This window comes from Perissodus microlepis, chromosome 20, assembly GCF_051167445.1.
Source record: "Perissodus microlepis isolate ML-2025 ecotype Zambia chromosome 20, ASM5116744v1, whole genome shotgun sequence".
Classification (NCBI taxonomy): domain Eukaryota; kingdom Metazoa; phylum Chordata; class Actinopteri; order Cichliformes; family Cichlidae; genus Perissodus; species Perissodus microlepis.
In genome coordinates, this window is record NC_140480.1 from 10,124,918 (window position 1) to 10,152,873 (window position 27,956).

The window sequence follows — 27,956 nt, forward strand, 5'->3', positions numbered from 1 at the left end:
AAAGCTGACTATTAGCATCTATTTTGACCCTGGTAGGTTTGGGGAGTTTTGTGATTTATTTTTTTGTGTGTGTGCAAAGTAAAATGATGTAACTTTCAATAATGCAGACTTGGATGCTCTGTTGTTGTTTTTTTTAACAGCATTAGGAAATATTAAAACAATTATTACTAATGTAATTTTCATTGGAGGGTAATAGTTCTGTCCTCTAACCCTCCTCTCTCCCAGAGGCTAACAGTGCTTTGCCCTTTTAGTGCAATTTGAGGTTGATTGCGCACAGAAATATTTCAGGTTTTCTCTGGAAACTTGCACCAGGCTGTACTAACTATGATAAGCTCTTCGAGATGTTCGTGATGGTTCGTTTGTAATTATGAAATGTCCAACAGTCCCTAAGTGACTCACCACCCCACTGCCTTTCACTCCCACCTCTGGAAACGCTAAACACACCATGCACACACACTCACTCACACAAACACACATTCCAGCGGGCGGAGTCCGTGACGTATCGTGCTGTTTGTGAATGAGCTGCAGCAAGCTGTGCTCACCTCTCAGAGTCCCAGCCAAGCCCAGCAGCGGAGAGAGGAAGGAAAAGTTTTTCCAAATGGATTTCTTTGGTGGAATCAAACGTTATTTGTTTTCGTACGTACTTCTCAATGGCATATTTGTTACAATACAAACTAAAGAAGGTGAGTGACTTTTTTTTTTTTTTTTAAAGCAAATCATTTAAAAACCTGGTTGCATTAAATCTGTCTGTGAGATTTTGCTTAAGGGAAGCACGCGTGCCATGCGGGACACCAACTTAAAAGTTGTTGTTTTTTTAACAACCAGGAAATATTCTTCATGCTTTATGACAGTCCTGCACTGCTCTGTCTCTTTCTTTATTTCAATGTTTTATTTGGATAAAAAAAAGAACTTCCCGGAGTTTGGTTTGATTATTAACCATCAGCAATGCTGAGACTTCGTATGCGCTGCAGTAAACCACGTCGCACCAGCAGGTGAAATCTGTCACAATTTTAGTGATTTTTTTTTTTCCCCCCTCCCACTCCTTCTCTATATTAAAAGAGGAATAATAGATTTCAACACGCTGACTCGTGTTGAAATGATAATTATTTCAACACGCTGACTCGAGTATATCAAAGTTTGCTGGCATGTGGCAAATGAAACGTCTAATATTCATGCAGCAAGCTGCCGCTCTTATTTAACTAAAATCTGATCGCTTCTTTAGTCTAAGAGCAAAACTCCAACTTATTCATGGCTTCTTATTTACAGATATCTCTTCTGAGGAATCAAAAGTCTAATATTTTTACTTATTTCAAACCAAACAAAATGTTTTCTGGATAAATATATATTTTAAAATAGGTGCATTCTCACTTACTGAAATTGTTCTCGTGTCTCCACAGAAGTGCTTTTGGACATGAGGGCGTCAGGAGATGAACTGGGCTGGCTGACTTGGCCCTTAGATCAGGGAGAGAAGACCGGGGTGAGTAAAGCTCTGCTTCTGGTTTCTCCTCCAGCTCCCACGTTTCCTGTTGGAATTTGCCTTAAGGACAAATCAGCATGGAGAAAATGCACGGAAAGGCTCCAGCTGAATGTAGACCCTCCAATTTGATGACATTTGACTATTTGACTCCTGTGGTTAGATGTGGAGCGGCTGCTGTGTGTGTATGTTTAGTTTTTTTTTTTTTTTTATGAAAATCAGTTAACCTTATATGCGATAGAGTAGCAGGATCCTATCAGGAACTGCATCCAAGCATGTCTGGACTATACCAAAAGCTTAGGCAGACAGAATAGCTGCTAGCGCTCAACTGGGAATACTTGTGGCTTCTTGTGGTTTGAAGGCTTCAGCTCCAGAATTGTATGTCAGAGAGCAATTAACTTTTAAAGTTTGCAGCATGTGGTGCCTCTCTATTTTTTTTTTGGAGAGGATGGGTTTAGGATGGAGGGGAAAACGTAAACGTCTACATTTAGTGCAGTGCCCGGCACATTATTACACCAGTGTACTAGAAACATATAATGCCTTCCGATTGGGCTGCAGTTTCACAGTAATTGACCAGTCAGGCTCATGCAAATTCACAGCAAATGGCTTCATTTCATGTACTGATGAGTCAAAGGCATGTGCAGGCGCGTTTGTGATGGCTCACCCAAATTTCTTGAAGAGAAAAAAGAAAAGAAATAAAACCTTTACATAAGTTTCACTTTTTCATTAATCAGCCTCAGGTGTTTTAAGGGCCCCTCAGCTGTTTTATAGATGTGTGGGTTCTGCTGCTGCACATCAAGTTTATATGCACAGCCACACAATCGGCCAGCTAAGCACATTTTTTTTTATTTTTTAATTAATAGGACAGGGCTACATGCAGAGACTAAACCACAGCCTCTGTCTCCGTGGGGCCAGTTGTTTCTCAGGAGCCAAGGTTTTGTTAAAACTTGCTGTCACTTTTTTTTTCACCAGAAATATTTGTGGCACCATTTAATATGCAAGCAGCAAAGCTATTTGGGGAACATGCCAACAAGTAGCCAGAGGGGGGAAAAAAAAGAAGAAAGAATTGGAAATAATTTGGTATCTTTGCAATGTCAGAAATGCTCATGCTCATCAGCCCCTGAGGTTTGCTGTATTGTTATGCTGCTCGTAAAGTGCAGTTTTCCATGTCCCAGAAATGTGTTATTGCTGTGAAGCTGTAAAAATATTCACAGGGAGTAATTAGCAATTTGTGGAGCATGGCTTCCCTGACACACACTCATACCGTTCATACAGTAGTACAATAGCTGAACCCTTATGAGGAGTGCAATGGAGCCTTTTTCCTTTGCTGTCTTGGTAGTTTTGGTTTGCACATGCTTATGGGCTGCCCAGGGCTCGGTGTTCGTACCTCTTAACCTTTTTCGCTTGTGTGTGTGTGTGTGTGTGTGTGTGCTCTTATTCTTTAGTGGGAGGTTGTCCAGAGGACTCTAAATGGCTCTCAGTTCTACACGTACTCCATCTGCAACGTGGAGGAGCGTGAGCAGGACAACTGGCTGCGCACCACCTTCATCCAGCGGCATCCATTGGCCTCGCGGGTTTTTGTGGAACTTAAGTTTATCGTACGCGACTGCAACTCTTTCGACGGAGCCTCGTTAGTATGCAAGGAAACCTTCAACCTCTATACGTCCGAATCGGATGCAGATGTGGGCACCACCTTCCGCAAGAGCCAGTTTAAGAAGGTGGCCACCATAGCGCCGGATGAGATCACCGGCAAAAATGAAATGCACATCAACACAGAGACGCGAGTGGTGGATGGGCTGTCTCGAAAAGGTTTCTACTTGGCCTTTCAAGACATCGGAGCCTGCATCGCTCTTCTCTCCGTCAGGGTCTTCTACAAAACCTGCCCGGGCACCGTACAGAATCTTGCCACGTTCCCCGAGACGGTGGCCGGAGGTGAGAACCAGCCACTTACGAAAGTGAGCGGGGTATGCGTGGATAACGCAGCCAGTGAGGAGTCACCTCGCATCTACTGCACCGAGGAAGGGAAGTGGGCGGTGCAGGTCGGACAGTGCCAGTGCAAACCGGGCTACGAAGAGGTCAAAGACGCATGTCAAGGTGAGCACATGCGATTGAGTCTCTGGAATTCTCAAAGTCTTTCTGTCTACAGGCGCTTCGTCTGGGTGTAAACCAGGATTCGCTTCCCAGGAGAGTGTGCTTTTTAAAGCACCCATCCAGCATTAGTCACTGTTTACCTTTATTTTAATTGCCACGGGGTGTAAAACAGGCCTGGATGGCAGAGTGTGGATCTTCATGATGGGTATTATTATTGTAATTCAGTGGAATCCTGCCTTTGGCTAACATGGTTCTTTTTTGCAATGGAAGGAATGTTGAGGCCTACTTGTACATGCCCTGGCATTATCCCTGACCTTGAACTGATACCTGTAAAATTAGGAAAAGTGTTTTTGGGTTTCACTATGACTAAGATGTGCAGTTCTGAGGAAAGAGTCATGTGAAGCACTTTAAAGCCTTTGTGATATGGAGGCTTAAGTTGGGAGAAGAGGTTTCGAGTCAGGTTGTACTTGACGTATTCATTTTTCATCGCTGGTGAATCTCATTTGGTAACAAAAAATATTTGAAAACATATCTTTTAAATAAAGAAACCTTTTGGTTGGAGTCACGCTCAGCTTTCAAATCACATATTTTAAAGTCTTGCTCAAGCACATGGCCTTTCATGGTTCAGGGCTTACAGCATGTTGCATCAGGTTGATTTCCTGCCACCTCATTATCACCTGTTCTCGTTATCTTTTGAGTGTGATATGTCGTCCAGTGATACATCTGTCCCTTTGCCTTTGTAGTTGTGGTGCAGTTGTGCCTAAAGTCCTGCAAAAGAAGAGTTTTATTAATGCGGTGAGGGCTGTCAGAGTGACTGAAAGTGATCAAAGAAGCCGGGAGGCTACTGTACTGTGATGGATTAGCATCTTTAAAGATGGTTTGGGGAGGGGGGGGAAGTGGGAGGCGGCAGGAGGAAGCTTTTTGAGCCTCACTCACTTTGTTCATATCAAGCGTCACAGAGCGCTGAAGCCCTCCTCTTATGTGTGAACGGGCAAGTTGGCTGCATGTCCCCCTGTCTGCATCCATGTCTTGATCCTCCTCCCTCTGTTGTCACAGATTTACTGAGCTTCCACTGTGGGGTGTGTGTGTCTGACTTTAGCACTGTATATGAACATATTGCACAGCCCGGCATGCAAGGACCTGTTCAGATCCGTTTCCGTAACTGAAGACTCAGGAGCCTCATTCTCTGCTGCTCGTGACACTTGCTCGTACCCACCCACATGCCTGACCCGAATCACTCGTATACGGGTATGAATACCTCTAATCGTCATCTGAAAGACATTTGGGGGCAGCGGTTGTAAATCCACCTGTGGCTCTGTAACAGATCTACTTTCCCATTTAGTTTTCCCACCAGTGGCAAAGCGCTGTTTTAAAAGCGATTACGTTTTCTGTCAGTAGATCATTTTTAGCTGCAGGAAAGTGGCAGGTAAGATGATTAGGGAGGAGAAGCAGGAAGGAATGAGCGAGAGAGAGGGGTCATGCAAAAGCGAGAAGCTGTGTTTAGAGGAGGGGGCGTGATTTTTTTTATTTTTTTAAATGGAGAGAGGAGAGGAATGTAAAGGTAGGAGAACAATGGAGTGCTGTGTTTCCCACCGCATGGCCGGTGGAGCACACCTCCACCTCCTCTCCCTCGTGGTTGATACATTCCTGATCGGTTTGCTGAGGAGGAGCCTTCCAGCATTACTCCAGACCTGTGGAATTCCCAGGAGGGGGAAGAGCAGCTCCGGGTCGAGCCCTCACATAAAGATGACTAAACAAAGAACCCCCCCCAAGGGGGAAAAAAACTACCAGGATGAAGTTAAATGAGAGGCCTAAGATGCATGAGGGCAGTTGCAGATGAAGGTGGAAATGAATCACAGAGCTGCAGTGTGGGCCAAGATGAATGGTTCAGAGAGCTTAAAGTGGAATATCCTACCGACGCACAGTTAATCATTCTCCCCGCTTCTTTCCTGTGTGGAGCGCTGTTACGGGAGAAACCACAAAACTTCAATTGTGGCGCTTTTTCGTACTTGGGTTGAAAGTTTTCCATGTTCGGCGATGTGTTCACTCACTTTTATGACTCCTCGCTCCTCCCGTGGGACCTGTTAAAGTAGAAACCCGTGACTTCATCTGGTTTTTGTCTCCCGTCTCTTCATCACAGCTCCTCACTGTGGTACTTTTTTGGCTTGGAGATCACTCTCTGTCAAACTGTACCGCAGGGATTTTTTTTCCCCTTTTCTTTTCTCCCCCCCCCCCCCTTTTTTTATTCTTTTTAAACCTCTGAGGTTTTTTGTTGTTGTTTTTTCTTTTTTCTATTTGGTGTGTGGCGCTGTTCTCTTGGTGGCCGTCGATGCTCATCGTAACGACAGAACCGAGCAAACAGACCCTGAAGATAAAACGCATCGCTTCCTGCACTGCACTGAGTGTTTAGAGCAGTTATTGTAAACGTTTTTATGAACTGGTTGTAAATCATATGAGTCAGCAAGGCTGACAAGATGTTTTTTTTTTTTTGTTTTTTGTTTTTTTTGGGGGGGGGGGGGGGGGTTGGTTTTTAAAATTGGGACACTTTTAGATACTTTACAAGTGTATATTTTGTAAAAAAAATAAAAATAAATAAAATCTCTTTTTACATTTTTTTTTAATTAAGCTTTTTATTTAATGCTTAAAAATTTTCAATAAATTGTATTTAAAAAAACCCCACTTAATCTAAACTGTAAATAGAGCACCGAGGAAGCTTTCTTTGATTGTTTCCCTTCACCATCTGCTATGGATCAGGATGCTGTGGAAATAAACTTTGATTTTTTTTATTCTGTGGGGGGAAAAAAATCACAACTTTCTTTCAATTACCTGGTCAGTCTTTTAAACCTCAACACTTTCCCCTTGTGACTCACTTTTGACACTGACACAGTTTTCCTCTGCAGCCGATCACGCCCTTCCTTACCCACAGTCCTCCCTGGCACAATGCAACGGCATACCCGTTGCACCTCAAAGGATCACAGCTGGTCCTCTGGTTTTTGTGTCTAAGTGCCCTGGTCCACACCTCATCGGTCGCTCTAAAGCCTCAACAAATAAGGCCTAATCCCATATTATGGTTTACAGAAGACGCTATAGAAAAAGAAAAAGACACGCAGTGTGGAATATTTGGACTGCTGAGGGCACTTTCGGTGGAACAACTGTTCCCCCGAGTTCCAGTAAAGTTCCGACTCCTCTCTCCAAAAAGGTTCCAGTAAACCATTTTCTCCCCCCCACCTCCTGCTCTCTGAGTCCGTGTTTCCGAGCTCGTCCTCAGCTGATGTAACAAACAGTTGGTGACTGTTGTAATTGTGACTGCATGCTGTGGTGAGTGATTTGTATGGGTAGTAATTGACTTGGGTGTGTTTAGTCTTTTTAAGCAGAGTAACTACTGGTTATGCTTGCTTTTTTGCCTTTGTGCAATCTCTCTTTTTGCCGTCCTCTGCCCCCTCTCTCCCAACATCCTGCCTGTCCCTGAAGAGTCTTTCTATTTTAGCCTCAATTTTCCACCCTCTCATCTCGTATTTATTTAATAGTTTCTTATCTCAGCGGATTATTTGCATCGTAATTTTATCGCAATTTACTCCCGAAACGCGCACTGTTGCAGAAGCTGCCCCAAGTACAATAAACTTACAGACAAACAAAAAGTCTTTCCTCCACGTCTTGTGTTCATGTCTCCTGTGAAATCACTGAGTGGCTGTTATTACTGGCCGGGGTTCAGGTCATGAATATGACACCAATAGAGTTTAAACATCCCGTTTCACACGGCTATGATGGGACTATTTAGACTGTGTACAATTCTCATCTCAGCCCTTGATAAATACATTTCTCCGCAAGTGGCTCGTAAAGATAAATAGAAGCTAAATTAGAACAAGTCTGCCAATGGGAGAGTTTTTAGTGGACGGGGAGAGGAAAAAACAACTGGCTTCATGTAATGGTTAAGCCATAAACATTTGATGGAAGTAAAATATTTAAAAACAAAATACTTGATCTGGCATTTGCAATCTAAAATGTCAGAGACACTTCAGTAGATGTAAATCTTTTAATCTGGTTGCGCCGAGAGCCAGCTGGTTCCTCATGGTGACTGCAGACTTATTAAAACAAAGGTGTTGTGCAATTTCACTCAATCTGATGGTGACTGTGCAAAGACGTGAACACGGCACCACTCCTCAAGATGACAGGGATTTCATTTAGCTGGTTAAAGTGGATTTTACACAATGGAATCATCTCACTCCTGCAGGATAATCCCCACACTGAAATTTTCTGCTCTACCAAACTCCTTTAACCTTTGATCCCTGTGGCTGATCTCCAAAATAGGGGGAAAAAAAGGGGGAAAAATTGCTTAAGTCACAAACTCGTTGGACAATGCTGTTCATTTAGATGCACAGTCTAGATATAACCTTGGCTATAAACCCACTGTGATTACACTGATTTACTTTGGATTTCTCAGATCTTACGCCAAGCTAACGTCTGCCTAGCGGGCTGAACTTGAGTGAGCTGGTTAGGTAACGGGGGTGGGGGTGGACTTTCAAGTGGTGTCATGCACAGTCTTGTTGGGCCACGCTTGTAGCGAGCAGAACACTGGCAGTTAATTCAAACAAGATGACAGAAAATGTAGCACAAGTTTTTAATGTGGACTGCAGCTAATCATACTACTGTGGTTTAAAAAGTGTGACTGGTGTTGCGGTCGAGTGTGGGGCACTTCATGATTTTATTTTAAAAAATATGTATATACTTTTTAAAAAAAAAATCTGAGGTGAATACCTAACCCTACAGTGGCCCTGAGAGGTCAAACCAATTGCAACTCAAGAAAACACCAGCAAATAGAAAAACACAATGGAAGTTAAATAAAACTCAACAGTGTTTTTGTGGAGACATTAATGTGACAGAACAGTTGCGTCTAACCTTGTGAGGGCGAAAAAGTTGCAGGTAATTCATGTTTTAATTCATATAATACCATAGATGCATGTTTGCTATTAGCCATTTCCTGTTAGCTTACTTCCACAGCTGTTCCATCACATTATTTTCTCCCCCCAAAATTTGGGAGTTTTTCTGCACAGCCTTTTTTCTATTTCCGTTGAGTTTTATTCAACTTCCGTTGTATTTTGTGTACTTTTTGCAGCTTTTTTTCTCTTTGTTGGTCTTTTCTTAATTTGCAGTGTGTTTGAACTCTCAAGGCCAGCATACAGTACTAACCACTTAAAACACTTGCTGAAAATTCAGTGAGTTCTAATGATTTTAATTGTAGGCAGACCTCCTGCCTCCGAAACATTTAGATGTGCACAGTAACAATATGGCAGCCACATTAAGGTTTAGCTAAGCGAAAAATGCAATTGTAGTCAGTTGAGCTGCAGAATTAAAGACCAAAGTCTCACACGTTGTCCAAGTTAAACGAAGGAGTTAGTAGGCAGTGGAGCAAACAACTGTGAGGCACATGAGAGGGAAGCCCACTTTTTGAAACCTACAAAATGTATAGCTTTGCATCTACAGTGTAATTAGCACAAGTGGTTTCCGTGCGTATTTTATTATTTATCATTAAATAATTATATGAACATTGAGGCACTGAGAACAATGCTAGTTTTTGGATGTTCAGCAATCCTCATGTCATGGAAAACCAAAACAATGAGTGAAAAACGGGGGGGAAAAAGGTTCTTTAGAACTAACGGGAAGTGTTTACTTTTCGTGTTCGTCATGACAAACAAGTGTTTTTCATTTACACGTAGTGCTGTGAATGTATTTTTAAAAAATTGATTAGTGCAGTTTTAATCGGAGTCCTCAACATTCTGACCAACACAACCAGTTTGTTTTTGCAGTCGCCTTATTTAGTTTCCAAATGTCCGTTGGCCCAAACAACTGACCCTTAGCAATTTTTAGCTTTTTAGTGTGTGTGTTGGTTGTGGTGGGGAAGTTGGGACATATTTCCTCTTGGTGACATTCCTGAGCCTGCAGGCTGTGTGTGTGTGTAGGAGCCGATGTGAAGCGCATTGTATTGTACTGCTGGTGTGTGAGGTCAGCACTTTCCTTCCCCCATGTCAGTCAGTCACCCCCACCTCCCCCAAGCACAACACACCACCCACCCGCCCTTCACTGCTAACAGGACGAGCCCACAGCGGAAACCGGAGGTCACCTAATCCCTTGGTGACTCCCCAACCCGTTGGCTCAGGGCTTTCCATTGTCGGTCGATGCCGAGCGGCCTTGCTCAGCCGCTTTCCATTTCGTTGTCCTCCCTGATAACCTTTATTGTTTATTGGTGCATTTCGGTCTCATTTTGGCCACTTCCCCTAGCCAGGAAGCAGACAGTGATCAGCATCCAGCGTGTTACCTGTTGGCTTGTTGTGGTGTAGTAAAACGGGTGTCGCGTTTGCCACCTGGTCGTCTGGCTCTACCAAGCAGCTTTGCGGAAAACCACTGGAAGCTGTCTGTGTTGGCTCACCTCAACCAGTACTGGTTTCTTCGATGCATCTGCAAAACCTTAGAAAAGCTGAGCACATTTCGTGTCTGCTTGACTCGACTTTTCTCTCCCAGTTTTCCTCCTCCTGTCAGTGAATCTGGGTGGACAAAGGGAGTGAGAGGCGAAAGCAGATCGGGGAATTTATTGTGTTTGTTAGCAACCCCAGATGAAAGCCTGAGAGCAATTGTAAAACAGATGTAATGCCCTTACAGCTGCTCCATTGGTCAGCTAATCCCTTTGACTAATGCTTCTCTACCCACCCCACCCCCCCAACATGCACACATGCACACTCTGCTCTCAGCCCTTACACCTTTACTGCCTTCTGCTGCTCTCCCCTCCTTTACCTCCGTGACCCCCTCACCCCAGCTCATATTACCAGTTCACCTCCTCCAACACAGACCCCCATTGTTCCACTACCTCCGAGTACCCCAAAATGCTAATGGCATGTTGTCACCCTACATACAAACAAAATGACATGACATATTGCAATTACAGGTTTGTCCCAAGGTGGAGAAAAACAGGGGGATGGGGAGTGTAATAAGAAGACAAGGGTACAAGAAAATGCCTTCAGTTATACTCGGGGAGCCGTTCTGATTAAGATCTAGACATTGCATTTATTTCTTGGTTGGTATTATTTTTGCAAGATGTTTTTTCTTTTCTGTTCACTGGCTGTAGTTCTGAATTTATCCTTTCTCTCTCCCTCCTCCTCCTCACTGCGAGCATGTGTTTGTTTTACTTGGCCACTGACTCCCTGTAAGCCATGCACAGTTTAACTCACAATTGCCCTGAGGCAGACATGACCTTACTGCCTTTAAAAAGCCCTGCACTGGCTTCAATTGTTGGGGGACCAGGGGGGTTTCCCCTTACCATGTGCTGCCCGAGTCCTGAGGGCCGATTCCTGTTGTTGAGCCACCATGTTACCCATTCATCCATCTTTCCGACCGCGCATTCATCATTTTGGCGTCTCCATCCATCTTAACTTCAGCTGACAAGCCTTATGGGGTGGCCATCGGAGGCTCCCACTCCAGAGCCACTCAGGCTCCCAGCAATGTAGCGGGCCCCTGCACTCACTCTCAATAAACAAACACAGAGCCACTCGAGGCACACGGGGCCTCTCAAATGACAAACAGTTCCTTTCTTTGTAGCTACAGGGAGGGGAAAAAATGGCCAGTCTAACTTTGTGAAATGTTTCAACTCTGAAGAAGCTGGCTGAGAGACATTTGTATACACGATCATTCATCTAAGGAGCCCCCCCCTCTCTTTGTGGGTTTAGTGCCTCTGTTCGTGTTGGGTCAACACATTCTGGCTTCCTTTTGGGTTATTATTCTGTCTCAGGTCTCTGGTAGCCACAGCGGCGGTTCTTCTCCTGGTCACGCTCCCGTTATGCTTCCATGCTTTGATTGGCTGCTTTAGGAAGGAAGTCTGCGTCAGTCTCACACTTCCTGTTTCCTGTTGTGTCCAGCAACAATCCAAAGCCCCTCTCTCCACCTTCTCTGTGGAACAAGGAAGTTGTCTTTCACCGGTCTTTTCTCCTTTGTCGAGGAATCCTCTCATCAAATACCTCAGCAGAGAATCATCTACTTTCATTTACCGTCACAATGACTCAAATGTTCATGATACACAAACTCCTTGACCTTTTTTTGTTACAGCAGAGACCTGGGCTGAAAATGAATCTGCTCTCAAGGCGCTCTGGTACAGGCCTCCTGTTGGGTGGTGTGCGCTGGAATGCATCTTGATTATAGAGGGGACTCGCAGAGTAAGGCCATCATCTCCGCAGGCCTGACCACGATGCATTGCAGCCGGCACTGTAGCGCCAAAAAGAGGCTAGTCCTCCTCTTTTCAGTTGCCATGTGGCATTCCGGCTATTCCCATCTGCAGCGCTTGGTTGTTTGTATGTTTTGGTTTTTTTTTCTTTTCTTTTTTTTCTTCTTTCAGCACTTGAATGGCATGGCATTCTCTTTGCCTGTTGGTCAGCGGTGAATAGCAATGTTAATGGGTTAGCTGGGAGGCTTTTTAGAGGCGACCGGGAGGAGAGAAAGGAGAGGAGGAAGGAATTTGGGGATTACGAGGAGGAGAGGTAGGGGTATGAATCGGGGTTTGAGGCAGCAGCTGTTCCCCCTTCTCAATGAGCGAGTTCACCCTGCCCCGTCTCCTTTCTTTCTCCCCTCTTTTCTTCAGTCCTCAGCAGGATACAGTATTTCTTCTGTCCCCTTCACACCACCTCTCTCCTGCCTCTCCTGTCCTCTTGCCTCGTCTGCGTTAATGAGTAGCAGTAGCTGTTGGTGAAACAGCTGGCTGAGACAGAAACGAGGCGCTGTCTTGAGGGAGGATTGAGTAACGCGTAAGTCTGTTGGCCAAACTTTAAAAAAAACAACAAATACCTCAAGCTGAGCATCTTTTTCTGTCTAATCCTTATAGAACACACACACCCGTTCACAGCAGCGCAGCTCCCAACCCGCAAAGATCGAGAAAAAAACAAGCGAAGCTGGAGTGAAATCTACGGTTTATTGAGGAAATCCCCTTGATATATCTTAAACAGAGCCACAGCCATGTGCTGTCTGTCTTCTGTGTGTGTGTGGGCACTTGTAGGTTGCAGATAAACTTTGACTCATTTCAACCTCAGTGAAAGAATTCTCCGTGAATATGATTTTATCGGCATCCTTGGCTCTCCTTTATAAGTCGCCCCTGTTGGAACACGTACATTTTGCCTTTGATTTGAATGTTTTGTTGCTTTTCCTCTGTCAGCGGCGTTAACCACAGTCTTTGAATATCATGAAGGGTTCTTACATTGTCTGATCTCTTTATTTCTAGCATCTCTTTTGAATTTTTTTTTATCACTTGAACCTTTACAAGTGAGAAAATGTAAAGGTCTGTCATTAGCTATTTACTCCAGGAATACAACTTGGAACAAAGGCAGAGATGTCTTTTTTTGTGTGTGTGTGTGTGTGTGTGTAGTTGAACTGACTTAGCAGAGGGATGTGAACAGGTGACAGGCAGTGGACATAATCCCTGTTCTGATGTCAGATTGTCCCATGTGTCCAAGGCTGTGCTTTGCATACATGTATGTGTATTTTGTGCATGTGTTCGGTGCACACATGAACGCGTGTGTGGATGAATGTGCAACGGCGTGAGGACACGAGCGGCAGCAGGCGTTGGAATGCTCTCGCGGAGTTAATGGGGAGCCATCTCGTTTTCACTCCCCTTTATGGCACGCTCTCTCTGAGATTTCACACCACATTAAGTTCGTATTTCACCGCGGCTACGCACAGCTGGACCCCTACCTGCGTCTCTTTATTCAGAGTTGGACGTGTGAAATCGGGTGTCATCTTATCTGAGCGATACAGTTTCAAAGATCTGCATGTGGTTCTGTAAAAGGAAAAAAAAAATAGAGATGATGGATTGTCAGGCGCACGCGGATGCAGTTTTGGGCTGATTCTTGGTGTTTTTAATGAAAGCTGTTGCTTCCATTCCTCTCTCCCGTTGCAGCACTGAAAACCTAAGTATCGTCAAATGTGGCATAACTGGTTGTGCTTTGAGAGACTGTGAGAAGCCAGCAGTGGAGTGAGGGAGGAGGCGTTAGTGGTTGAAGAAGTAAAGGGCAGAGTGCAGGCTGGGTTGGGCTCATGAGTATTTTAATAAGTAGAGCCAGCACCATGCAAACTCTTGCACATGTTTTCCCTACAAAATATCTTTCACTTGGAGGTGGCTGAGGCTCAGGAGGTAGAACAGGTCATCTGCTAATTGGAAGGTTTGATCAATCCCTGTCTGCAACCAGCAAATTACTGAGCCCTGTATAAATGTGACTTTTAGTCTTGACATGTCAACTTAGCCTGATTGTGTTGCACATGAGGTCAAAAGTTCACAGCATTGCTGGTCTATTGACGGGTGTAGAAAGGTCTGGAGAAACTAGCTTTGCATTGTCATTTGGGATGCTGCCTGAAGTCATTTGTTGTTCTGCTGCTTATGCAAATGTCGTCTTTGTCTCTGCAGAATGTCGGCCTGGCTCTTTCAAAGCGGAAGCATCGAGTGACGCGTGTGAGCCATGTCCTGCCAACACCGATACGCTGGAACATGGTGCTGTGCTTTGTCCATGCAAGGATGGCTTCTTCCGGGCCCCAACCGACCCCTCTACTGGACCCTGCTCAGGTGAGACCCGTGGAAGAAAAAAAAGAAACATTTGAAATGAGGATGTGTTTGCTACTCGGCCAGTGCAACCAGTGCCATTTCCACACGCGACCTTTCCAGTGTGTAATGAAAACAGACATTTTAAAAGTGACTGTGAATCCTTCAGGATGTGCAGGGGTGTGTTTATGGTTTTGAACTGGCAGCATGACTTTCAGCCGACACCGGACATGTTTAAAAGTTATTTTTATCAAACTTCTTTTCTTAAAAAAAAGTATATTTCCAGTCATAGCTGGAAAAAAAAAATCCCACACATCTGGCATCGTGTGCTTCTCTTCTTTGTTGCTCTTAATGCTGCATGCATTTCAAACCTGTGCTCACCAGGCCCCCCCTCTGCACCACGAGATCTTTCGGCTGTCCGTCAGCCCTCCGTGGGAAGACTCATCCTCTCCTGGACCTCCCCTGAAGACACCGGAGGTCGTAATGACATCACCTACAGCGTGGAATGCCAGCGCTGCGATGGGGTTGTGTGTCAGCCCTGTGGGGAGAAAGTTCGCTATGAGCCGGGGAGCACGAAGCTGACTGAGGCCAGGGTGTCAGTGAGCGAGCTGGAAGCTCACCTCAACTACACCTTCATCGTGCAGGCGCACAGCGGCGTGTCGCAGTTGGCTAGCGAGGCTCAGCGGCCAGCATCCAGGAGCAATGTCACCATATTTCTGCACTACACAGGTGAGCGCAGCTGATATGAAGCAGCAATGTGGGGCTATCTGTGAGGTAGCGACAGCTCCACAGGTTGAAAGATGAACTGTCGGATTTTATCTCTAAAGTCTAACTATTATTTTATCTATTGTTTCTTATATCCTCTCATCTTTTCACATCACAAAAAAACCCTAATATTCTCTACCCTCTCCTTAGATCCCCCCCAAATTACCACAATGCGACTGGTGGGACGGACCTCCAGCAGCCTGGCTCTTTCCTGGGATGTATCCCCTCGACCACGTGCCCAGCTTCACATCCGGTATAAACTAACTTACCACAAGAAGGTGAGCATCTTTTGTTTTCTCACCAGGAATGCCCTGAAATCAAACTTTGTCTTATGTATCATTTTGGTTTTGTGTCAGTGTATGTGTGTTTCACATGTTGTTTAAATAACAGATCCACTGGATCTATTTTGAGTATTCATAATTATCATCACGAGGCATAAATGTTCAAAATCAGACATCACCATTTTGGCCATAAGCTTAAGCCACTAATTTAAATGCTATAAATGGCTGCAGGATCATGTCTTCTGCAGTAACACTGGCTGCTTAGATCACATTTATTCCTCTGCCTCCCAGGATGATAACCTTGATAAGACTACCTACACCGTGCTCACGCTCGACAAGAACTCGGCGCAAATCAAAGATCTGGCCCCGGGCACGGCCTACCTGTTCATTGTGCAGGCCCTCGGCAGCGATGACAACTCCGAAGGCTCCAGAATGGAGGAGCATTTCGAGACCTTGACTGAAGGTACGGAGCAGAATCCCTCTACAAGTTTCACTAGTTTCATGCAGATGTGTGCGTCTAACCTCGTTTCCTCTTCCAGGAAGCCCGTCTCAGAACTACACAGTCTTATTAGTGGCGGCAGTTGGGGTGGCGATGTTGCTGATCGTAGTGTTCGCGTTCCTTTTCTTCCACAGACGGTTAGTAAACGTCCCGCTCTGCTTCCCTTCCCTCCACTTTCTGTCTGCTAATCGGTCAGAATAAGTCCTCCTCCACCAGCTTCCTCCCTCATTCTTCTGCTTTTCCTTTTTGAGGGGCCTCCAAATGGCCCCCGCATTCATCTCTCCTCACCTCTCACTTTTTCTCTTCCTTTAGCCAGCTTTCTCTTTCTATTTATCTGGATTTGTGTCCCAGCATTCACTGGCGAGGAATTTGCGTTGAATGTGCCTTGTCATTGCTCAATGGTGATATTCTAGTGAGTGTTGGGTGGGTAGTGGGGGGGCCTTTGAAAGGAAATTTGCCCAGAGTGGTACATTGTTGGTGATAAGAGGGGCTTGGTTCTTTCTGCACCAGGCCACGGGTACTTTGTCAAAGGTGACCTGGGTCTCTGCTGTAGCAGATTGTACTGTAGCCCGCCTGTCTACTTCCCTCCCTCCCCGCCTGCTCATCTGTCTTTCAGTCTTTAAATCAGCTTTGCAAACACAGCCTATCGACAGCCGCTATCAAAGGGCCACTTCTTTCTGAATGGATGCATTGCAGCAGTGTTGGTATCCTTCTGAAAGCCTCAGAGCAAAAGAAAAATTGCTACAAAGGTTGCCATGTGCTCTTGATGTTAAAGGAGGGAAATAATAAAGAGATAAAGTAGGGCATTAATTTGCAGATGGATTTTTTTTTTATTTATTTATTCCTTTTTTTGTTTTGTTTTTAGAAAAAGGAACTCTCACACCAGGCAAGGACCAGAGGACACGTACTTCTCCACCCCAGGTAAAAAAAAAATAAAAAATTCTCCCACCTTTCTGTCTCATTTCAATGAATTGACTTGATTTATTTGTCGACCTACAATAACAGTGTTTGTTGTTGTTGTCGCTTCCAGAACAATTGAAGCCTCTGAAGACCTACGTGGATCCACACACATACGAGGACCCCAACGTGGCCGTCCTCAAGTTTGCCACCGAAATCCACCCCAGCCACATAACCAAACAGAAAGTCATCGGAGCTGGTGAGTGACAGCCCTGCTGAGACGGTCTGTTGTGGGTCTTAGCTCTGAGACGTTGAAAGATTTTTTTCCAATCCCCCAAATTCGCTGTTTACATTGTGCATTTTCCACAGCTTAGCAGGGTGACTGACGGTGGTTACTTCAGTGAGATTAACATCCGTCAGGCTTACACAACAAGTTGAGACATTTTATTGTAACGTCTTGGCTGTGGCACCTTTTTTATCGTGGCTCAAGTTGACAGCACACTTACACAAAAAAGGAACTGTTGCAAGAACGGTGTTTTGGAACGATATCAGAGCACCTTCCTGAGCGCTGACGGCTCTTTTTTTTTTTTTTTTTTTTTTTTTCCCCCATTTTCTGCCCCACATGATGATACGTTTACTCAACTGCGACCACCTTTTACCCTGTAAGCAAACGGTCTTTTCCAACACCCGCTTCCCACGACCGCGTGCCCCCCACCCGTTCTCCTCTCGTGACAGCTGATTCCCATGCCCACCCCCCACCACCACCCTGAACTACAGGCTAATAAAACAACAACAGAGAATTAGGCTCTGAGAACACACCTCTATGAGAGAGCCCCGGGCAAAACAGCCGCACAGACTTCCTCATTTTCAATCTGTAGCACAGCCAAAACCCCTGTGGGTAAAATCTTGAGATGTATCAGATGCATGTTCCAATATTGGGCATCTAGTTTTCAACTCAAGTGTCTGAGTGATGGTGTTTTTTCTTTTTTTGTTGCAGGGGAGTTTGGCGAGGTGTACCGCGGTATTCTGAAAGCGCCGGGGAGGAAAGAGGTGGCAGTGGCTATCAAGACACTGAAGCCTGGCTACACCGAGAAACAGAGGCAGGACTTTCTGAGCGAGGCCTCCATCATGGGCCAGTTCTCCCACCAGAACATCATTCGCCTAGAGGGAGTGGTTACCAAATGTAAGGGTTTCTGTGAGTTTGGCCGCTTCTTTTCTAAGTTTTATATGTTTCAGTTGTTTTGGTGCAATGGAAAGATGTGTAATTTATTATTCTTGGTGGCTTCTTTGTGCAGTTAAACACGCCATGATTGTAACTGAATACATGGAGAATGGAGCTCTGGATAGGTACCTTAGGGTAAGTCCACAACATACAGTTTTTACTAATGCAACTATCTCTGTGAGTATAGCCACAAAGAAGCTGTTAAAAACACAAGAACGAGCTCTGAAGTTCAGAGTTTGATCCTTTTTCTGTTTTGTTTTTTAAGTTATTATAATAACTGTTTTGTTTCTTACACCAGGACCATGATGGTGAGATTTCTTCCTTCCAGCTGGTGGGCATGCTGCGTGGCATCGCTGCAGGCATGAAGTACCTCTCTGACATGAGCTACGTCCACCGAGACCTGGCTGCCCGCAACATCCTCGTCAACAACAACATGGAGTGCAAAGTGTCTGACTTCGGCCTGTCCCGGGTGCTGGAGGATGATCCTGAGGGGACGTACACCACAAGTGTGAGTAGATGTGGGCCTTCCTGAGAACTTTTCTCCAGCCAGAATCATCTTACCATGTTTTAAAGATCTGTTTCTTACAGTTTTTTAACATTTTTTTTCTCGCATAGGGAGGTAAAATTCCGATTCGCTGGACAGCTCCAGAGGCAATAGCATACAGGAAGTTCACCTCGGCTAGTGACGTGTGGAGTTTTGGCATAGTCATGTGGGAAGTTATGGCTTTTGGAGAAAGACCTTACTGGGACATGAGCAACCACGAGGTATGTGCCAGACAAGCAAACTTCATAGAATAAAAAAAAAAAGACCACAAAGTTTGAAGAACCCTGCCACTTTAAAGAGAAAACACAAACAAAAAAAGGGCTAATGAGATCAACTGTTTCCAGGTGATGAAGGCCATCAATGAAGCTTTCAGGCTTCCGGCACCTATGGACTGTCCCTCAGCCGTTTACCAGTTGATGCTGCAGTGCTGGCTCCAGGATCGCGCCAAGAGGCCACGTTTCGGAGACATAGTGAGCCTGCTGGACAAGCTGCTGCGCAGCCCAGAGTCCCTGAAGACCATTGCAGACTTTGACCCACGGTAAGATTTATTTAAACACTAGGCAGAGGGCTTATAGTGCATATTTTTCTAGCGCTGACTCTACAGTGGCTGCCACTATCAGCAACCAGTTCTTGGAAAGAGCCCTTTAACCAAAACATTTGGCAATACAATAATAATATAAATTACTTTTTTTCCCTCCTTCTGTCTCATTTATGTAAACGTCCTTTGAGCTCTTTCAGCTTCCCTTCTGCTAGATGTTAAGACGGAGCCATGCGATGTGCATTGAAGACTATGCACATCATTATTAATAAGTCTGTCAGGGAAATGACTCAGTTTATTTAATAAATCAAGGCTTCTTTTTTTTTTTTTTTAAACAGTTTGACTGACTTTTGTCACAGGCGTTTTAAAACGTGACTAATCTGACTCGACGCTCAGCTCAGAGTTGGCCGTCTGACTTCAGACTCAACCTTTCCTAGCTTCAAAAGAAAGCTTTAGGCAGCAGCTCAACCATTAAGTTTAATTTTACAAAATTGCAGGATGTTTAGGGTCAACTGTGGCAGTGGCAGTGTTAAGATGTTATACTTAAAAACATCAGGACACACTGACACCTTTGCTGCTGGGCTAATGGAAGAATTATGCGTGCTAAAGATTTTTTTAGTTGTTTTTCGTTCTTTTGTTTTTGATGTTTTTTGTGTGTGAGAATACATACTTTCACCTTTGTGAAAAAGCATTAGAGCCAGAAACGGTGAGAAAGGACAAAGGATGCCACACTATCTTTCACCCCAACTCCTCCAACTGGTTTTTATCACTGGTTTCCTGCACAGTAATTGCAGTTCAGTCATCAGCCTTTGTTGTGGGGAAAGCCTGCTGATTATTATCATTTGGATCCATTTTACTTTACCAGCGTATCCATCCGCTTGCCGAGCACCAGCGGCTCAGATGGCTCTCCCTTCAGGTCGGTGTCTGAATGGCTGGAGTCCATCAAGATGAGCCAGTACAGCGAGAACTTCACCTGCGCCGGGATTGTCACCATGGAACAAGTCCTGCAGATGAAAACTGAGTAAGTGTGACATGATATTAAAGTAGCAGTTATCTTATTTGCTCACAGGTTTTAAGATTGTAGATCCAAAAATTGCACACTTGTTTTTCCTCCCAGCCCCTGACGGACTTCTCTCGGGCAGTTCATGTATCTGTTTTCCCAAAGATGTTAAGTTTTAACAGCCAGCAAAATAGTTTGCACTCAATATAATCGCCAGCCTCGGTTACAACTTAAGAAATGTTTGAGATGGAAAATTTAATCGAGGGAAGGAGAAGAAGTGGGGCTCATTTGTGGTCGGCTGATGGTGGTGGCTTGTGGTTACTGCAGTTCTTATTTTTCTTGCCTTCCTCCATCCTTTCTCTCCTCCCTCCCTGCACCCAATCACACCCGCTGCCCTGGACGGCACTTTTACTCGAGCCCCTAACAAACCGCCAGTTTTGCCCGTTTAGATCGGAGGCCTTTTGTGGCTTCTTCAACATTAAAGTAGGGGAAAGAGTGGGGGAGGAGGGAATAGGCTGTAGAGGAGCAGCAACTAGAGGAGATTACTGAATTGAAATGGATGGATGTGATTTCTGGAGAGATTGAAGAGGTGCGCTCAGAAAGTACTCCCTGAACTCATCACAAGATGGTTGAGGCAATTAGATCTTCCCTGACTCCCCCGATTACAAAAGGGGTAATTTAATGAGATGAACTCAACGTTTCGGGAAGAAAGGCTTAGTGAAGCATATAGTATAAGGTTGCTTTAGGTCTATAACGAGGGCCAGAGCATTTTCTAACCACATGACCAACCAAAAATAAACCCCTCCACACCCCATTCTGCCACAATGTATATATGTAGGTCTTGATCTTGGGAAGATGGGCAGACTGTGTTGCAGAGACAAACCCTTTTGAAGTATTTGTCATACAGTATGGTGTGATTTCATGGCCCCATGTTTCCATCTCGGGGCATCTGGTAGCACTCTTGGAAAACCAGCAGTTATTTACAACGCGCCCTCTGCTTGCCAGACAACTGATTCATCGTCAGCAGGGAGAATCCTTGTTAAGTAATTAAGGCTGTAATTAAGGCTTTGACTTTAGGTTGCTGCGTTGCAGGGCTTTTGCAGGTTCGCGTCGTGCGCTCGTCGAGCCCCCTGTGATGTCCTTTTTATTTTTCTTATGAAAGATCAATCAAAGCCTTGGCAGACTGCACACTTGGAAAGCATCCCACGTAGGCATGAATCGGTTCAGCTCCGGGCTGGCATTTCATCACGTCGAATGAGTCAGTGATTACTTCAAGGCTCGAGAGGCAGGAAGGATGTGCGTGAAAAGTGTTGGAATGTGGCCAGACTGTAAATCCATGTGGCGCTTCTCTTATATATCCTTCTCGGTGTGTGTGTGTGTGTGTCCTTTGCAGGGATATTAAGAACATTGGAGTGAGGCTGCCTGGACATTTGAAAAGAATTGCCTACAGCATCTTGGGCTTAAAGGACCAGACCAGCACACTGAGCGTGTTTGCAGTGTGATCCTTATAATGAAGGGAATTCAAATCAGGCACTGCAGCCGGCAGCCCTTTGAACTCTAAACGGAGCTGGAGCACTACTGCGGGGATGGCTTGGGATCATCAGAATCAAGAGGACTGTGCCATCCTTTCAGGCTGACTGAATAAGACAAGCTTACTGTACATTTTTTCTGATTTCTTCTTATCTACAGGGAATGGAGCAAATACACACCGACAAATATATCAAGTAGACTGTGTATATTTGAATATCTATTTTTTTACTATCTATAATTTCTGTACAGATGCAATTTTATCTTTATTTTCTCTATCTTTTTTTTTCCATTTACGGTTCATAAAACAGTCTACTCCTTGGAATGCTTTACACAAATCGTACCCTGAGCTTGTTGTATCCAGTACCAAACAAACAAGCGAAGGCACAGTTAAGGTGTGATCAGCCTTTTTGTTGTGACTGTGGTCGGCAGTGATGTCACAAAATCTTCCTTTAATTGGCACCTTGCTCCATTTCCTGTTAGGCCGGCCGGTGAGGACGGAGCGCAGCAGTGGCTGAAATGAGCTTGAGCTGGCCCAGAGTTAAAGAGATGGTGTTGCCTGGGTGCGTAAACACAGATGGACCTTGTGTTTTTACTGGCCGCCTCCTGGCTGTGTGCAGAAATTAAGCTATAATCTTATAAATGATGTTTATATGAGAAGAAAAAGAGAGGACATATTTGAGGTACTCTATGTGTACAGAATCCCCCCCCCCTCTTAGTTTATAGGAACGAAAACCTACAATGAAGCACTTGGATCGAAGAATCAAGAATTGCAATAGTTTGCAATTCCACTCAAAAGTTTCCACTCAAAAGTTTCTATTGGAATGCAGCACGTTTGTTTGTAGTGTGCCGGCAAACGAAGAGGGAAAAAGAAAAAACATACCCTGGGAAAAAAAATGGGGAGGATTAAATAATGAGTGGTTGTGGTTGAGACAATTTCACACTAAATAATAGTTTGGTTTGCAATTTCAATGTCTCCTTTAGTTTTGTAAAAGCTTTACAGACATTCGTTCATATTCTTGTTGGTTTGGGTAACACGTTGACTGGATGAAGCTCTATGAATAGACAGTTGCTTGATCTCCGACATTTAAAGACTTTATTTTTTTGTTAAAGTGCCTCTTTCTAGGAGTTTAGCGAGAGTTTGCTTCCGTCTATATAAAAGAAGCGGCTCTATAATGTAGTAAGTAGTGGATAGTGGACAGTGTGCCCCAGTGCTTTAATTGATGACTGCAATGCGTTGTGTTACTGATGTACACCTTCATTTACTTGAATTTTTAATGTATTTTCAAAGTGTATCTATGATTCTGTTGTAGCAGTTAGACACCCATCTTTGGAAAAGGGATTTTTTTTATTACTGTGTTTTATTGATTGCAGTTACATTTTGTATAGTTTTCATGATTTCGCTATTTACCAACTACCAAACGGATTATTTTTCTAAGTTCATCACTTTCCAAAGCAGCATCTCCTACTTTTTTTTGCTTTCTACCTTCATCAAAGAGCAATTTCCTCCCTTTGTGCCTGTTGTTTTATACTGTATTTAATAGTGTATTTATTTTGAACTTGTATTTATTTATCCTGATAAACATTGAGCTGGGTTTATAATTGGAGCTTGCTCTCTTATTGTCAGTAATTAAAAAAAAAAAAAAAAAAGCTGTAATGTCCCTTTTTTCATTCCTGGTTTCTTTTTACTGCCTTTATTGCTCCGCAAATGCAACAAAGTCTTGAGTTTGGCAAAGCCTGTTGCATGATGGACATTAAAACAAGCAGAAGAATGTGTCTTTTAAAAGACGCCATAATGTTTTTACACCCACCTGGGTATGCTGATGCTATTGGGTGTTTTTAATTCTAGAGTTGGAAACTGTAATAAAAAGTGCTCGACGAACTCTGTGGAAATGGATTACAAGGCTGCTCCTGAAAATGTTTTACAGGAGTTATATGATCTAATCAACATTAAAAAAAATCTCACATTTAACTCTGATTCCTGCATTTATTAAAATCTTATTTGAGTGTAACGTGGCATTTAATTACTTGGGAAATGATCTGATGTGTAGTGCTGTGAAATTTTACAGTCATGTGAAAAGGAAAGTTTTCACTGGACTCTATGCAGTCCTGTGAAAAACTAAGAACACCCTTACTGCTTCCATAGGAATTATGAGGGTAGGTAAAAGCCAGATGCAACAAGTCGATGAGCTGATCATCAGCGAACACGGCATGGAGGAGTCGTGATCTTGGCTTGTTTTGAAGCCACAGGACGTGACCAACTTGCAGTCATTGAGTCAACCATGAATTCTGCTGTGTACCAAAGTATTCTAGAGTCTGATGTGAGGCCATCTGTGATGGCTAAAGCTTGGATTGAACTGTGTCAGGACAACGATCAGAACAGACTGACAGGAAAAAAAAAAAAGTCCAGGTTTTGCAATTGTCTAAAGTGCTGCAGTGGGAAAGGAGGTTATGAGAGCTGTGCTGAGAGAAATGCCCACAAAGAGGCTAAAGTCGTGTATAAAATGATCACATTAAGATATCGCTGCTCAATGTGGTTCTACAAGCTACTGAATCCTGGTGTGTGTATATGAGAACAAGAAAGGCAAATTTTACATCCTTATAGTATAGTCATGCATAAAAACCAGTTTTAGCACCACAGAAAATCTATCAATCATTTTTTAAGCATGAGATACGAGACAAAAGTGCAGAATTTCCCTCTGTTAGTTGTAGTGGAAGGTCGTTTCAGTTGATTATACGTTGGCCTTTTCCCATAATGTGGTCATTAAATTATCATTTTTACGTCACTACACTGAACTCGGTGACTGATAAAGGGGGGAAAAAAACAAGACGTTCCAAGTTTAGCAAAACTAATCTTTAAAAAAGAACAAAAAACCCATAAAAACACCTGTTGAAAGGTCAGATTGTAGTTTCCACATTCTTGCAAATTCATGTGATGACAGATTACTATCATCTTCCAAATAAACTGATTCAGACAATCTGATTTAGCGGCTGGCAGGTTTGCAATCTCTGCGTCTGTCCGACTCCTCCTGGTTCTTGTCCCGTCCCGACAGCGTAACAAAGACTGCCGGGCTGGCGAAAAACAGGCTTAAAACAAAATGTGCTTACCAGAGAAGCTGAAAGGGTGACTATTAAGAGTGTCTTGTAATACAACAGAACACAGAGCAGGACGAAATGGCACCTACCTGTCACTGAAAGCAGCCACGCTTTTAATTGTCTTAATTTTAAGCCTTAATACAATATAAATGGGGGCGTTATAAGAAGATTAACCCATGACAAAGGACATTTGCTGTTCTTTTGTTTTTATCTAACCAGCCTGTAAACTGGTAAATTGGCCTTAAGTGTCCAGTTTAGGAGCTGCAGTTCTGCATTGTTTTCATTTCACAGGTTGCTGCTTGGTTCTTCCACACCTGTGATACTGCCTCTCTTGCTCTAGTGTCTGCACCATTATCTAAACTAACCAAAAAACTATGCAAAAAAAAAGTCCCAGCATGATTTCTAATACTGTAATTTTCACCTCTGCCCTGAAAATAAGAACGCACTAACCACAGATCAGCTATTTCTAATGCTGTGGGACAGGATTTTATAAAATAAAGTCATGTATGTTAATATCGGAGCTTTTCTTTTAGTCATCAGAATGAATAAGACATTTCTTCCAGCAGGAATGTGGGTTTGCATAAATGTAACTGATCAGCGCAGTGCACTGAGCCAGGTTCAGTTTTTTTCTTTTGCTGGACCGTTCATGTAAACGATAGGGTTATAATTTCTTTTTCCTTATTTATTTTTTACACGGGACCGTCTCGGGCCTCAGAGTCTGCTGTGTGTCAGTCCACATTTGAACCGTGAATGACGACCAGCCCAGCAAACTTATAAATAAAATCCCTGGATCACTGAAAAAGACATCAAGGCCGTTTTATATTTGGAGCTCCTTTCTATGTGACCTTCATGGGAAATAGAAATATTGGTGTTGAAACAGGAGAATGTTGTATCAGTTTCTTTTACATTCACACACCTGCTGAGGACAGAAATTACCAATAAAATGTAACCGTGCTCAAGCCCAAGAATCCAGCAAGTCTAGACGTGCCCCATACTTCTCACTTCACCTTGACTGATCCACTGCGCCTTATCTGACTCACTCTAACCTTGCCGCCCACATTTTGAAAATTTATCAGCTTTGATTTACTGATGTAAAGAGGGGGGGACTTAAATGCACTCTTCAGATAAGAGCCACACACTACAAGGAGGAATGTCAATATTTAGACATTGAATTAATCTGCAGGTCAGTGAAGTAGCAAGAAAAAGACTCTACAGGGCCGGAGCATGGGAACTTGGATCTGCCGCTAAGTCCCTCACGAGTCTTTGTCCTTGACTTCCAGCTGGCTGCGTGTTCTTGCCTCTGTTAAACCAATAGGACGCCTAGAAATAGTCTTGGCTTTATGTGGCGACTGTAAACTGAGAAAGTATTCCACTATTTTCCATCTGCGTCCATCCATGCCTTTAGTGTTTCACAGCGAAGTGGATTTTTTCCCCCTCTCTCTCTCTGTCTCTCTCCCTTCCAGCCGCTATGGAAAAAGAAGAGCAGAGCCACACAGTTTAACTGCTGATTGTACTGTTTGGATTTATGCAAATCCACGTCTGAGTGCGTCCAAGTTGAGTTCGGTTTACATCCATGTCGTCGGCTGTAATGCGATTATCCTCGCTCGCCGAGGGTTGAATGTGTGGAAGTTTGCATCTTGTCATTAGGACTGTAAATGACAGGGATGCATGGAGAGACAGACAAAGAGCAGGAGGTGGGACAGAGAGGCCTGGTGGTGAGAGTGGGGGTGGAAAGGGTTAGCTGCAGATTTGAGCCATACCAGAGCTTTACTGCAGACCACAATAGCATGTGTGGTGATTATGTTGAAGGCTTGGCGTCCAGGGCCCGAGCCTCCCCCTGAGGACTGTTGTGCGTGGGGGCCGTGGCTTTCGCTTTCAGAGTTTTTCCCTCCTTCTTGTGGCTTGTTAGATGTCTTTGTTCTCGGGGCGAAGGTCAATTTAAAAAGAAATAAGGAAGGCGGAAAACATTACCCAGGCACTTTTTCATGTATGACCTCTTCCTATACCGCCGCCCTTCCTTTACTTTTTTTGTTGTTGTTGTTTGTTTGTGTTGTTTTTCTGCCAACTCTCAGTGTCACGCGTGGATCTGAAAACCGGCAACGCTCAGGAATTTACATCCCTGCTAATTTTAGCATCGGGTTCCTGACCAGAAAACACATGCTCCAATTTCTGTCTATATTGGTCTTCCTGCGTCTTTCCGCTGCTGTTCCTCTCAGCAGCACTCCAGGCTTTTGCAGATTATTCTGCTAAGCTAACTCTCCTCCGAGCCCCTCAATTTTCCCATTTTCACCGCATTCTCAACTAGAACATCTTACATGTCCTGATCCAACATTGCTCTTTGAACACTGCCAAAGCTCCTCTCCAGGTTTAATCCATGTGAAAACAAACTAAGCTGCTGGAATTAAACGATTTAATGAACTTGTTTAATAGGATAGTAGCTGAGGAGCAAATAATTATTACCGGCATCATTTCCCAAACCGCGCTGCTGGGATCTGTTTGATGTTAGCGCAGGCGACATGAGGGGGCGAGTAGAGTAACACATGCTGCTGCCGCTGGCCTCGTCTTTCCACAGGCTCCTTGTATATTTTGGAACGGCGACCCTAAAGTCACTGCACATTTGTGATAATCACTGTGCTGATGTCATTCACTTAGAGTGAGCGTGCACGCACGCACGCACGCACGCACGCACACACACACACACACACACACACACACACACACACACACACACACACACACACACACACAAAGAAGGGCCATGAACACATTAGTCATTAGTGCTTTGCAATACTGCAAATTTGTAAATGCAGGGCTAATATTGGCGACACCGATACTTTCAGCCTATGAAGAGAGCTTACGCAGAGGAGAGCAGTGTGTTATGACTTGTGACAGAAATCATCATCAGTTTGCAATCTTGGAACACATTTTAATGACCATTAAATCTATAAACTAAATCATAAAATCTAAATGTTTTACTTTCCATAGTTAGTTAGTACAACAAAACCCACTTTTCAACTTTTTATATATTCCCTAAAGCACTTTGGGTCAACTTCTGCTGAAGGCTATAGTTAAAATGAAACGTGTTCATAGTGCATGTTAGATATATATTTTTTCACTTAAAAAAATAAGAAAAACTTATTTAACACAATTCAGTTTGCCATATACTGAACTTAGAGGATAGAATCAAAGTATCGATCCTACTGAACGAGTAGCGATCTGATACCAATACCAACGCTGGTATCAATACTCTCTTAAATAGAGCTCTTTGGCCCACCTCTGGTACACATCATGATGCTGCTTTTCTGGCTGCTGCGGTATACAAGAAGGTTTTGTAATTAACACAGTAAATAAAACCAAAAGCTAGATAGTAAATAAGGCGACAACGTCCCATTAATACAGAAAAAACTTTCTTTGCATAGGTGCAGACATGGTTTCAAATTTTAAGATGAGCTTTTGTC

The 27,956-nt window shown here is 43.9% G+C and overlaps 1 protein-coding gene across 2 annotated transcripts; it reads left to right on the forward strand.

The window, feature by feature from the left end:
- Positions 1 to 490: 490 nt before the first annotated feature.
- On the forward strand, positions 491 to 23,374 carry epha2b (eph receptor A2 b). 2 transcript variants are annotated; one of them, XM_084917106.1, is made up of 17 exons: positions 491 to 683; positions 1,398 to 1,477; positions 2,920 to 3,568; positions 13,998 to 14,153; positions 14,514 to 14,858; positions 15,045 to 15,172; positions 15,467 to 15,638; positions 15,715 to 15,811; positions 16,540 to 16,595; positions 16,705 to 16,830; positions 17,569 to 17,766; positions 17,867 to 17,928; positions 18,092 to 18,301; positions 18,409 to 18,558; positions 18,682 to 18,875; positions 19,741 to 19,896; positions 21,269 to 23,374. In XM_084917106.1, exons 1-17 carry the CDS (start codon positions 518 to 520, stop codon positions 21,375 to 21,377), a joined length of 3,054 nt encoding a protein of 1,017 aa, XP_084773232.1. In that variant the 5' UTR covers positions 491 to 517; the 3' UTR covers positions 21,378 to 23,374. The 2 variants fall into 2 exon arrangements, with proteins under 2 accessions (XP_084773232.1, XP_084773233.1); XM_084917107.1 differs by having other exon boundaries at positions 17,569 to 17,754.
- The last annotated feature ends 4,582 nt before the right edge of the window (positions 23,375 to 27,956 follow it).

Bases quoted from the DNA above. Each gene is read 5' to 3' on its own strand.
- epha2b (XM_084917106.1), top strand. From the start codon at position 518: ATGAGCTGCAGCAAGCTGTGCTCACCTCTCAGAGTCCCAGCCAAGCCC. The intron at 15,639-15,714 runs GTACGGAGCAGA...TTCCTCTTCCAG, and splicing joins TTTCGAGACCTTGACTGAAG to GAAGCCCGTCTCAGAACTAC. The intron at 16,596-16,704 runs GTAAAAAAAAAA...TGTCGCTTCCAG, and splicing joins CACGTACTTCTCCACCCCAG to AACAATTGAAGCCTCTGAAG.